Source organism: Saccopteryx bilineata, chromosome 6 (assembly GCF_036850765.1).
Source record: "Saccopteryx bilineata isolate mSacBil1 chromosome 6, mSacBil1_pri_phased_curated, whole genome shotgun sequence".
NCBI lineage: Eukaryota > Metazoa > Chordata > Mammalia > Chiroptera > Emballonuridae > Saccopteryx > Saccopteryx bilineata.
In genome coordinates, this window is record NC_089495.1 from 158,467,746 (window position 1) to 158,480,203 (window position 12,458).

General features: G+C 42.1%; 1 protein-coding gene across 4 annotated transcripts in view; it reads left to right on the top strand.

The window, feature by feature from the left end:
- KCNJ16 (potassium inwardly rectifying channel subfamily J member 16) overlaps positions 1-8,562 on the top strand; it is a 48,489-nt gene extending 39,927 nt beyond the window's left edge. For 3 of the 4 annotated variants that reach the window (XM_066235955.1, XM_066235956.1, XM_066235958.1), the window contains one exon: positions 5,035-8,562. In XM_066235955.1, coding sequence (XP_066092052.1) covers positions 5,129-6,388 — 1,260 coding nt within the window. In that variant the 5' untranslated portion in view covers positions 5,035-5,128 and the 3' untranslated portion in view covers positions 6,389-8,562. Of the gene's footprint in view, positions 1-4,345; positions 4,397-5,034 lie in introns of those variants that run through there. The other variant, XM_066235959.1, reaches the window with a different exon arrangement.
- The last annotated feature ends 3,896 nt before the right edge of the window (positions 8,563-12,458 follow it).

Genomic DNA, 12,458 nt, shown 5'->3' on the forward strand with positions numbered 1-12,458 from the left:
CTCGTCTGATTCTCCTTCCCACACCAGCTTTCAGGTTAGCTGTTTGCTCACCACGAATTCTGTATCACTCCTTTCCTATCATAAACTGGAGCAAAACTTTCTGAAATTTATTGGGAAGGAGAAATTATAAGGTTATATCAGGAAAGAGGTAAACTCCATAGCCACTGAGTAGTTGGCCCAGTGTTGGAGGGTAGGGCTGGGAAGAGGAGAATGAAGAAGGACAGCCCTGCTCTGGACAGGACAGCCGCGGAGAAAAACATATGAGAATGCCCGTGCATCTGTCAGCAAAGGAGAAACTGTTTGCAGTCGGGAGACAGAGGTGTTTGGAGAAGTCTGGACTGTAGGTACCTGGTGAAGCAGGTGTTCCATGGCTGTAGGATGGGCCCCACCTAAGTGTGTCTGAGTGTCTTAGGAGGATTCCAGGCAACATAAGGCTCAGGCATCATTCCAAGGTAATAAGTTGTAGGACGAGTTTTGAGCAAAATAACCTAACTTGTTTAGGTTTTAAGTCATTAAAGCCCACTTTCTTACCTTGTTAGCAACCAGTGCCCACTCCCACGTGCCATCTGACCACACCTTCTCTGCTGACCCTGTGACCCCCTCCCAACACACCCACACCTGACACCTCACAAAGCTCCACCCAAGCCTGTCCTCAAAGATAATAACTTGTACTTGGAATTCAGGCTATCTTTTCTATTCTCAACCCTATCAGCTCTCAAGTTTCCGCTAGAATTGATCTTGTGTAAGAGTTGTCAGGAAAGTAACTTGATTATTACTGATGACTTTATGTAACTCATTTACAGTATAAAAACAGTACTGATTCATTTGAAAGGCCACGGACATTCAGAACATGAATTTTACTAAAGATACTTTAGACTATTATTTGTGGTTACCATGACAAGATAAAATTTTTATCATCACAGAGACCCAGGCTTATAAAGTCTTCACCATTGTGTCGTACCCTCAATGTGTAATGAAAAATGTACGCTTGAAGAGCTATCTGCAGGAGTAGTCTGCTTAAAAAGTTGCTGAATTTGAGAAGCTATAAAAAAACAGTAGAAACATTGGGTCAAAACCAGTGAATCCGACTGAGGCATTTCTGCTTATGGAGAATAGACAGATATGCAAAATGTTATTAGTTTTGCTGAAATATCCCATGTCATGTGTATAGCTCATTTGAAATATGCTAAATCAGTAAAGGTTTCCCCTTGAATTCATACAAAGATCTTGGAAACTGAGGATGAAGAGCTTATCTCACTGGTCAAAGTAGATTAAGGAACATTTTTTATTTTTATTTTTAATGTCCAAATGTCATACAAAGAAGAAGTTCTGAAAAAAAGTTGCTGTCAGGTTGGGGTTGGCCATGCCCTCTAAGTCCCTCTGTCTCAGGTGTCTCTGTGGGAGAAAGTGACTTGGGTCACCTGGCTGTACTGTGGCCCTAAGTGCCTTTGAAAATTATAATGAGCATCTGAGACTTCCCAGGAAGAACCCACCATCCTCACTGGGCATTGTTTCTTCTTCTGCCCACACCCGGGCAGGAACTTCATGTCATGGCCAAGAAATTGTGGTCCTGTTTCTACCTTTGTCATACTCACCCAGAGAAAGAGTTTGAACCTGGTGAAGGGGGCCCTTACCTGATTCAGCATTTAATTTGAACTTCAAACTCCACATATTGTAATTACAGTGATCACATTCCATTCTTAGTTTTTTAAAAAAAGAAATGCAACTAATGAAACTGCTACTGTCTGTTTCTAGAGAACAAAGAGCACAACACGCAAAGACAAATACAGAAGTGGAAACATTGCAAACTCTTGTGCATGACGGAATTGATGGTGAAAAGATGATTGACAGCATTAAGTAACTTTTTTTTTTTTTTTCATTTTTCCGAAGCTGGAAACGGGGAGGCAGTCAGACAGACTCCTGCATGCGCCCGACCAGGATCCACCTGGCATGCCCACCAGGGGGAGATGCTCTGCCCATCTAGGGCATTGCTCTGTTGCATCCAGAGCCACTCTAGTGCCTGAGGCAGAGGTCACAGAGCCATCCTCAGCACCCGGGCCAACTTTGCTCCAATAGAACCTTGGCTGCGGGAGGGGAAGAGAGAGATAGAGAGGAAGGAGGAGGGTGGTAGAGAAGCAGATGGGTGCTTCTCCTGTGTGCCCTGGCCGGGAATCAAACTTGGAACTCCTGCATGCCAGGCCGATGCTCTACCACTGAGCCAACTGGCCAGGGCCAGGAACTTTTAAAGCCAGTTTTTAACTCTGACAAACAGAAATGTTAAATATATACTGGACAGTCTTATCCTCTGTTATTGCATGGCAAATAACAGGGAAAAAATGCTCTGATTAACACAATATATGGAATAAGATTAATAAATGTTTATTTTGTTAGCCATTTTGGCAAAAGGGCCTCCATAAACTTCACTGTAGACTGAGAAATAGTTGAATCTCAAGAAAATTAGTTTGGTTACCATCTATCATTTATCTTAAAAACAATTGCCTTTTAGAAGCTGCATCCTTTACATGGTTGGAGAATCTAAGAGTAAATGAATCAAGTGTATTCACCTAACCAAAATCTCCAAGCTTTCTCTGCAAAGTTAAAATGAACAAGCTTAATAATGAACCACACCCAAGGACATGGTGGGTTTGGGTCAGACTTTTCATAGCTGTAACTGGTGTCCTTGAAATCGTTACACGATTCAGAAATAATGTTTTCCACATACTCCAATGTGCTCAATTGTTGCTTGTCTTAGTTGAAAATGCATTTCCCAATTAACACATTAAAAAAGGTGTTTTAAAAATGGCTTATTTATAAAAGATGTTGGCACTACTGGAATTGAAATGATGCCAACCAAATACCATGACAAATAAAAGTGATTTTTCTTTTGGCAGCAGCTGAAATCAGAGTCACACAGTAGCTCTTGATTTATGTGCCTTATTCTCAGACTCCCACGATCTGTGCTGGTCCCTTTAAGGAACTGGGTTGGAAGCATTTAATAAGAAAACAATCCTATCTCCAAATCCGCTTTTGATTTTGAACTCATAGGGGTCTTTGACTATAACGAGTCTAGTTCTCATGCCTCGAATGAGCAGGTGAGAGAGTGGAGAGTAAGAATCCCTTTAATGAGAAACCAGCCTGGAGTCTATAAGGTACAATGTATGTTGTGGACAAAACTTTGTAGAAGTATCTTCCATTCGACATTCCACTAAGCATTTTCTCAGCCCTGGGTCACATCCTGAAATCATACAATTGTCTTCCCAAAAACGTGGTGGAAGGGCTAACCCAGGAGAGAAGAACTACTCAAAGCAGAGCTGGCGGAGAATGGGTGAGGTGGCCGGCGGCCAGCAGATGGACGGAGAAAAACTCCTACATGCTTTGTCGGAATTTTTTGGCCGAGTGTTCATCCTCATAGTGGTCCACCAAACAAAGTGTTTATTGTAAAGTGGGTCTGATCCTGGAGAGGAGGAAAAATGATTCCTTTTGACGGGAGGGAAATTAACTCTTTCCTCCCTGTTGCAGCTAGAAGGCCTGGATTAGTACTTTATGATCAACTCTGTTGCTTAGTTTCAAAGGTGGAGGGGTGGGGAGGCAGGGGGCCACAGGGAAGGTGTCAGTGTGAGGAATAGTAACGACTCTGCGCATTTCTGTGGAGCACAGTGGCAGGATCTTCTACATTGTCCCCTTCTTTATATGCAACCCCACACCCAGCACAGGCAGCCTGTGTGGAAAACATAGGCTCAAATTATTACTCAAACATTAAAACGGGGCTGCAGCGACTTCTTAATTTGGCACAGAAGTCACTAAAGATCATTTAATATTAAATTTTTAAAACTTGCCTTCAGACTTGAGCTGGGGAAAACCTTTGGCCTAGACTAGACCATGAGTGCTAAAAGCGATAAGAACTCTATGTTCTGTCCTGATTTTTTTTTTTCTTCAAAGACTGAATTCGGAGGGATGGTTTTGCCTTGGGATGGCTATGAAAGCGTCAAGATGCAATGAAGAGCTGGATGGAGGGGTCCATTTGAAGCATGCTCCCTTTAAGAGGGAAATACGATTAGCAACTTTGGCAAATTTTCGGGCTCCTATTCATAGGGAAAGAGAAGAGTGTCCAGTGCCAAAAAAAAGAAAAAAAAGTGAGGGGATGGATGTTATGAGACAAAGGCACAAGCAATTTTATACCTTATTGAAAGACTAACTGGGAGTGGTTTTAACTCCCCTGGGGTCAAGAAAGTTTTTTGTTTTCTTGTTTGTTTTTTTTTCTTTCTTTCAAGACTAAAAGTAGAGCTAGGATAAAGGAGTTGAATCTGAAATAGTGTCCCAATCAGTTTTGTTCTGTCCTGGGAAGTACACAGGAAGAAAACCTCTGTGGAAGAGAAGGAAGCAGCAGGTGCTGAAGGTGAGGGACTGTATTATGGCAACTCGTACGTAAGTTACATTATAACATAAAAGTAGAAACTCTCAATTGCCTCTTTTTTCTAAGGATAGCCATCTGATTTAAACAGAATGCTTATAAGACTGCTAGATATCTGAGTAATAGTTTGCCTTTCTACAGGTTATTTTGTTTTCTAAATGCCCTTATGCCAGAAGAATCTACAAAAAAAAAAAAAAAGACCATATATATATATATATATATATATATGAGCTGGGGAAAACCTTTGGCCTAGACTAGACCATGAGTGCTTAAAGCGATAAGAACTCTATGTTCTGTCCTGATTTTTTTTTTTCTTCAAAGACTGCATTCGGAGGGATGGTTTTGACATATATATATGTCAGTTCAGAAAAGGGAGTGGGATAATTGTAGTGTTTACTCTAGCCTTATGCATTTATAAAAATGTTATTTTTGTTAATTGCATATGTTGTTCCCATAATGATTGAATTGAAAACTAAACTGAAGTGACTAATCAAATACCAAGGGTCTCTATCATTCAAATGACATCTCAGCTATTTTGGATGGCATATAATCATGTTGTGTTTGGCAAATTGCTATAGAGATGGAAATTAAAGCTAAAGTGAGTCTAATTTTCTTTTTCTCAGGTTTTAACTGGAAACCCAAACCAACAAAAAGCAACACACCTAGAACTATTTCTACTGCAAAACTCACCTGGATGCCTACAGGGCATAGGAAAGAATGAGCTATTACGGCAGCAACTATCCAATTGTGAATGTGGACCCCAAATACGCAGGTTACCCCCCAGAGCACCTGATCGCCGAGAAGAGGAGAGCCAGAAGACGCCTCCTTCACAAAGATGGCAGCTGCAATGTGTACTTCAAGCACATTTTTGGAGAATGGGGGAGCTACATGGTCGACATTTTCACCACACTTGTAGACACCAAGTGGCGCCACATGTTTGTAATATTTTCTTTATCTTATATTCTCTCCTGGTTGATATTTGGCTCTATATTTTGGCTAATAGCCTTTCATCACGGAGATCTGCTAAACGACCCAGACATCACACCTTGTGTTGACAACGTGCATTCTTTCACTGGGGCTTTCTTGTTCTCCCTGGAGACCCAAACCACCATAGGGTACGGTTACCGCTGTGTCACTGAAGAATGCTCCGTGGCCGTGCTCATGGTGATCCTTCAGTCCATCTTAAGCTGCATCATCAATACCTTCATCATTGGAGCTGCCTTGGCCAAAATGGCAACTGCTCGGAAGAGAGCCCAAACCATTCGCTTTAGCTATTTTGCCCTCATTGGCATGAGAGATGGGAAGCTTTGCCTCATGTGGCGTATTGGTGACTTCCGACCAAACCACGTGGTAGAAGGCACAGTGAGAGCCCAACTTCTTCGCTACACAGAAGACAGCGAAGGGCGGATGACAATGGCATTTAAAGACCTAAAGCTGATCAATGACCAGATTATTCTTGTCACACCAGTAACTATTGTTCATGAAATTGACCAGGAGAGCCCCCTGTATAGCCTTGACCGGAAAGCAGTGGCCAAAGATAACTTTGAGATTTTGGTGACATTTATTTATACTGGTGATTCCACGGGGACTTCCCACCAGTCCAGAAGCTCCTATGTTCCCCGGGAAATTCTCTGGGGTCATAGGTTTAACGACGTCTTGGAAGTTAAGAGAAAGTACTACAAAGTGAATTGCTTACAGTTTGAGGGGAGTGTTGAGGTATATGCTCCCTTTTGCAGTGCCAAACAGTTAGACTGGAAAGACCAGCAGCTCCACAACATGGAAAAAATCCCCTCAGTCCGAGCATCCAGTGCATCAGACACCAAAGTCAGAAGAAGGTCATTTAGTGCCGTTGCCATTGTCAACAGCTGTGAAAGCCCAGAGGAGACCACCGCCTCTGCCATGGATGAGTGTAAGGAAGCACCATATCAGAAAGCTTTCCTGACTTTAAATAGAATCTCTGTAGAATCCCAAATGTAATTCCAATTTGTAATTATAGTCAGTCATTTTACTATCTAGCCAATCACCTTGAGGCACGTAGTTACAAACAGAGCTTTATGAGAATGTTATACTATGCTTGATGCCAATGGGGAATGGGAAGAGTAGGTTAAACTTAATGAAAGATAATCCAAAGGCTACCTAGTATCCAATTATTTCAACTGTGTTTTCTTTTCTTCATTTTAAAATTTTTTTTTGTTAGCAAATTTTGCATAAGATGCTACCAAGAGTCTAACTGATTAATATAAATTTTCATCTCCTTTTATTATTCCATATACCTGCATCTTCGATTGGAGGTGTAATATTTAATAATGAGAAGAAAGGTAGGATACTGGAATGCATAAAAATAGAACAGGCAACCTGCATCAAAAATAATTTTAATGTATCAAAGATGATAGGATACTGAGTGGTTTTCTATAAAAATATCATATCATGTAACCAAGATAAGCAAGACATGCGTTCAGCAGATTGTAATGTTGAAATATTTACTCAAAGTTGAGACATCAGTTTTTTCATTCAAGTCTCTTTGTTAGCCCATCATGGTGTCTTGGCATCAACAGGAAGAGTTAGTGGCTATAAGCAATAAACAGTGCCACCACTGCTGCAAGTTCTTCTACAGCCACTTGCTCATGTAATGGTCCATAAGTGCTAGGAGGTATTTTTTCTCTAACCCATGAGGTGGAAGAAAAGTTGATATTATTATTCAGAGCAGTATTTCTCTTTCAAGTGCAGTGGTTGACTCTAACCACAAAGGGCGGAAATAAGGCAACCCTGACCTTTGTAGGTTTTTCTGAAAAGGGGGCTTTTTATGCCTACCTCACATTTTCTCCAAGGACAAGATGAGAGAACAAGATCATAGAGCTAGTGTGAGGGAATGGACAGCAGTGATAGACATTCTCGGACTCTTTGGGAGAAAGCGTGTGCGGTGCCCTGAAGGGCGGCAGCTCTAGCTGGCCCCATGAGGGATGGAACCTTTTCTGGGGGGGGGGGTGCGTTGGAGGGGATGAGACGAGGAGAAAGGTATTTCTTGTGTCCAGAAACAGTAATGTATGCTGCCTGTCTTGGCCGCTTTACAAAATATAAATGATGTGAACTGTGGATTTTAAAGAAGTTTTTCCATTGAACTTAGAACAATCATTTAAATGGAAGATTTTGTGAAATGTAATTAAAGTGATTTAATGCACATTATTAAATGGAGAAGCTGATAGTCATCAGATTGCTTAAATTTGAGGACATGAGATACATTTGTATACTCTATTTCCTATTTCTGTGTTAAAAGCTGTTAATCATGGTTACTTTAAACACAAATTCAGTCACTTATGATGCAAAGTCACTTTGCTTTATATTTTCAAGAGTTATTAGCTACATTCAGAATTATCTTTATTTTTTAACACTGTTTCTGAGTTGGCAAACAGTATCTGCCACGGTCTTTTGTTTCTTTTGTTTAAATAAATACACATACACATAGTTTTGGCTTTTTCTGGGACATCTCTCCCACTTTCTATTTAAAATAAAGCACATGAGTAAATTCAACTGAATCACATTCTCCAAGATTACCAATAAAAATAAAATATATAGATATGAAAAGTGTTTTCTTTTTCTTCCTTTTCCTCCTTCCCTCCTTCTCTCCTTCCCTTCCTCCCTTTTCCTCTTTGTTCTTTTTGCCTGTTAGCAACCAAGTTACTTTTTAACCTAACATGTACAAATCTTTTATTCCTGTTGTTTTATGGATAAGAGGTTTGTTCAGGTCACAAGTTGCAAAACTGTCTGGAAGCTTAACTGTTGGAGATGTAAAGAGTACAATTTTTTTTTTTTTCTGTCTAGCTTTGGGAGTGCAAACCCATTTCCTTACACATGTTACTGTAGATTTGGATCACGTAGCGGCAGTTACTCAGCAAAATTAGAATAGTACCATATATTAGTTTCATGTCACTTTCCTTGGCTTCCTGGACTGTGTCTTACCCACCGTCTTATTTTGTGAGGATTGGATTAGAGACATCAATGTTCAATAAGTGCATTCTGTTGTCAAAATTCTCTTACCCAGAATAGAATGTAAACTTGGTATTCCCATGTAATGCTTATCTCTAATTTTCTGTAACATGCTGTGACACCCCAATGAGTTACTCACTAATAAAGATCTCAGAATAATGCAGAAAGTGTGTGTCTGTGCCTGTGTTCCAGGTGGTGTCGACTCCGCTGCTGCGGCCAGCTGAGGGTGCAGCACACCGACAATAGCACTGTTGTCTCGTAGAATTAGAGTGTAGACGGAACTACCATCTTTCTCCCTTGGTTTGGAACAGTTTGCAGAACAGCTATATTCGAATTACAATGAAGTGTTCCCATCAGCGGCAGCATTGCAAGAAGGCTCTGTGCATAAATGGCCCTTCTAGCTTTAAATGCTGCATCAATGATGAGAAGTAGGTCAGATATTTTCATTTCTCCCTAAATAAAATTACTCAGTGAACTTAGATGGAAAACCAGGTGTGACATCAAGACATTGCCCCACTGTGTCCATGGACCACCAGTTCACCAAGTTCCATTTGCACACACTTCATCCCCACGGCAAAACGAGGTGTGGGCAGTGGATAGTTTTAATTTCCACGTCATCCAATATCACATTCTCTCCTTCTTTCTAACAACGTCCCAACTGGGACCACAATGTGCCCGGGTTGGAAAAAAAAATTCAACTATATATGCCAGTCTCCCCTGCATAGAGCTTTGGGAGGGTTCTTTCACGTTAATGTGGCGTGGTTCTGGCCCGTGAGGTATAAGCAGAACTCCTCCGGTTGTGAGCTTTCAGGAAGGCGGAGGTAGCTGACATGCGCCTTTTGCTCCCTGCGTTCATCCTTTGGATGAACTTGATAGTTGCAGCTTCTGCGGCCCTCCGGTGAGAATGAGGACGAAGGACACGCCTTCCAAGGCAAAGTGGAAAAGGAGGAAGGGGTGCACCCCGAGACGGCAACTCTCCAGACTTCTGCTTCATGAGTAAAAATGAATGTGATATGGCACTGACGCCGTGAGCCATCTATCGAAAGGCGATTTCGTGGGTGGGGAACGCAGGCTGGTGAGGAAAAGATGGTGCACATATTAGGTCCCATTGGACATGCCCTTTGATGGACCTGGTCTCTGAGGAAACCACATATTTTCTGGGAAGTCAAGGAAATGCCACTGTGATTGTAAAGCAAACACAAAAGGATTATGTTGGCCTTGGAAATCCCTCTGAGACACTAACAGCAGAGTGACCTTGATAAAGGGGTTGACCAGGCCTGCTGCTTTTTATCTCCTCCCCCCAGAGTGACAGCCCATGTTTTAACGGAACTGTCACCGTGTCTAAGGACCTGAACTCCACGGAAACACAGGCTACAAGGCCGAGCTGTGCCGGGACTGTGTTCCTGACCACCAGGGAGACCAGGTGCGCCCACCTGCTCACCTGTTCTCTGTAGACCGAGGAGCCTGGATCCTTCCTTGATACATTTCTATTTCATTCGTTCTGAGTTGGAGAGGGTTTTGCAAAGTCAGTTTTCTGGGCCGCACCTTTTTAAGAGACTGGGCACCAAATTCTACCCAGTTGAAAGCATGCTGTTAGCTCTAGGGACTGTAAGCATTGACTCTGCTGCTGAGTGATCTGCAAGGCATGAGTATAAAGCCCGTGTGTGTGTGTGTGTGTGTGTGTGTGTGTGTGTGTGTGTGTGTGTGTGTGTTTAGAAACTATCCCTACAAACATACCCTTGATACTCTGTAAATCAAGAAGCCCTGCCTCAATTCTAAATTTGGTGCGTCCTCTCTCACCCTCCCACTTTCATTTTTAAAGGAGCAGCCTGACCCATTTGCTGGAGACAATAACTTGGGGCGCCAGGCACAGATCGCCAACGGGGTACCATGGCCCCGCCGACGAAGCTGCAGGGAGGGAGGCGCTTGGCTGGTTCCTGCCAACATTCTCCTCGCGGTGAGGCCTCTGGAAATGAAAACTTGTCCTAGAGACTCGGTTCAGATCAATCTGCGGGCAGAGAGCAAGCCAGGCCTCCAACGGGGGCTTTTTTCTGCCGAGACAAAAAATCAAAGTGTTGCCGGGAAACCACCTCTGTTCTGCATGGTTTGGCAGCTTTGTTTTTTTTTTAAGAAAGAAAACGTTGCGTATGACTGAATTCCCAAGTTCTTTCAGTGCGCCCCATTTACGAAAGCAATCTCACAGGCCTCTTACATCTCTGTGGTGGGGTCATGAGATTTGGTTGGGGACAAATGGCCTCTTGCCCCATCGTGTCACCCTGTGCTCCTGTCCTTGGGAACATTGGGGACTTGTGTGTAGAGTCTGGAGACCTTTATTGACATGGCTACATGTTTCCAAGTTCAATAGACTCGGCATTGCTGAGTATCTAGCAAGGAAAATATAAAAGAGAAACTATTGCCTTTTGCTGTTTGATCTCCTTGATTTATGCTGTTTTGTGAATGCTGCAAAGTCAGAGTGCTGGAGCTCAAGTCTGTCATCCCAAGAAAAAGCAGCTCGACTGAGATTGAGGGTCTTCTAAATAATAAGCAAGGTAACCTGAGCTGGGTAATCACCAAAATCAGGCCATCCGTGGGGACACAGGCGCTTCGGCGAGCTGGATACAAACAGGTCAATCACTCCAAGTTCTCAGCAAGCCCGGAGGATGAAAACCCAAACAGATAGATTAAGTCCTGCTAAATTACATGGCCAAAGAATGCTTTTTCTCTATGCTATCATTTACCACAGGGTCCCATAAAGCATCCTTAATCACTATCTAAGTCACTTGAACTTGAGACAGAGACAGCCCCAAGAGGTTCAGCCTCTATGAAAACATTTTTACCGAAAGTTATCAGAAACCTTCAAATTTCCACATAAAATGCCTCAGTCATGTGCACTGTGCACTGTGGGTAAAGGCTTTTTATTTGGATTAGAAGCACATGTTTCAGATCAATTATTTATTGTGCCGCCTGTTGATTCTGCCAGATACCAGTTTGCCTGGGAAGGGGAGGCTAGCTCTAGGGGCCAGGGCAGTGGTGGGATTCAAATAAGTTAACAACTGTTTCTTTGCCCTGCTGACCATTTTAAGCATAAAAAAAGATAGACCAAAAGGTAGTTTACTATTTCATGCATTTAATATTTAAATAAGAACAGTAAAAGAGGTACACAAAACTAGAGTATGTGGTAAGAGTTTAAAAGTATTAATGAAAAACTATTAAATAATACCTGAAAAAAACAATAAAACTGTTATTTAAGATATTTCCATATTGCTTCTTGATTGGCGTCCTCACTTGCAATTTTTTTCACCTATGGTTGAGTGAATATTACTATGGGCGCTTAGGATATGCTATTGCACAGATAAATGTTAAGAAATGTAAATTTGTGATTTCCACATAGGACGGCTGCCCAGGCGCCCATCTTAGAGAGAACCCTGATTACAGGTGCCCTTTTAACAACTGGTTCACCGAACTCAACAAAAACTCAGGTATTGGTTCTGCCAAACTGGTGAAAACTGGCTGAATTCTACCACTGGACCAGGGTAAAGACAGACCTAGTTAATTCCAGCGCCAAAGGTATTTTTTGTGCATTAGCTCATTTGTTCAGATTTCATTTTACATGTGAGGGTTTCTCCAATTTACAGGTGTTAAGTGCCCAAAAAGACTGAGCTGTGGAGGGACAGCTGAGGAAGCCAGGGTTTGAGTGACCACTGACCAGAAGTCATTTTGATGCTACCTGAGGTTGAGATGCTTGTATTCTGCAATCATTCATCAGGAAAAGTGAATGATTCAAGGCCTTTTATGAAGTGAAAGCATGTTATTTTTCTAGATGTGCTTCCTGAATGGTTAATTTGTCTTTAACTATTTAGAGAGGCTGGAGGGTGGGCAAAGGAAAAAGATATGTGGGAAACAGCTACTAAGAACAATGATGAATGGGGATAATTGCATCCAAAATGTAAACAGAAATTATTGCACTCAAAAGAAAAAGGCTCGCCTCTTTTTTTTTTTCCAGGGCAATTCTAATACTCAGTGGGGGCACACCCCTTTGTGTTGATTACGGTCACCAAGGTCT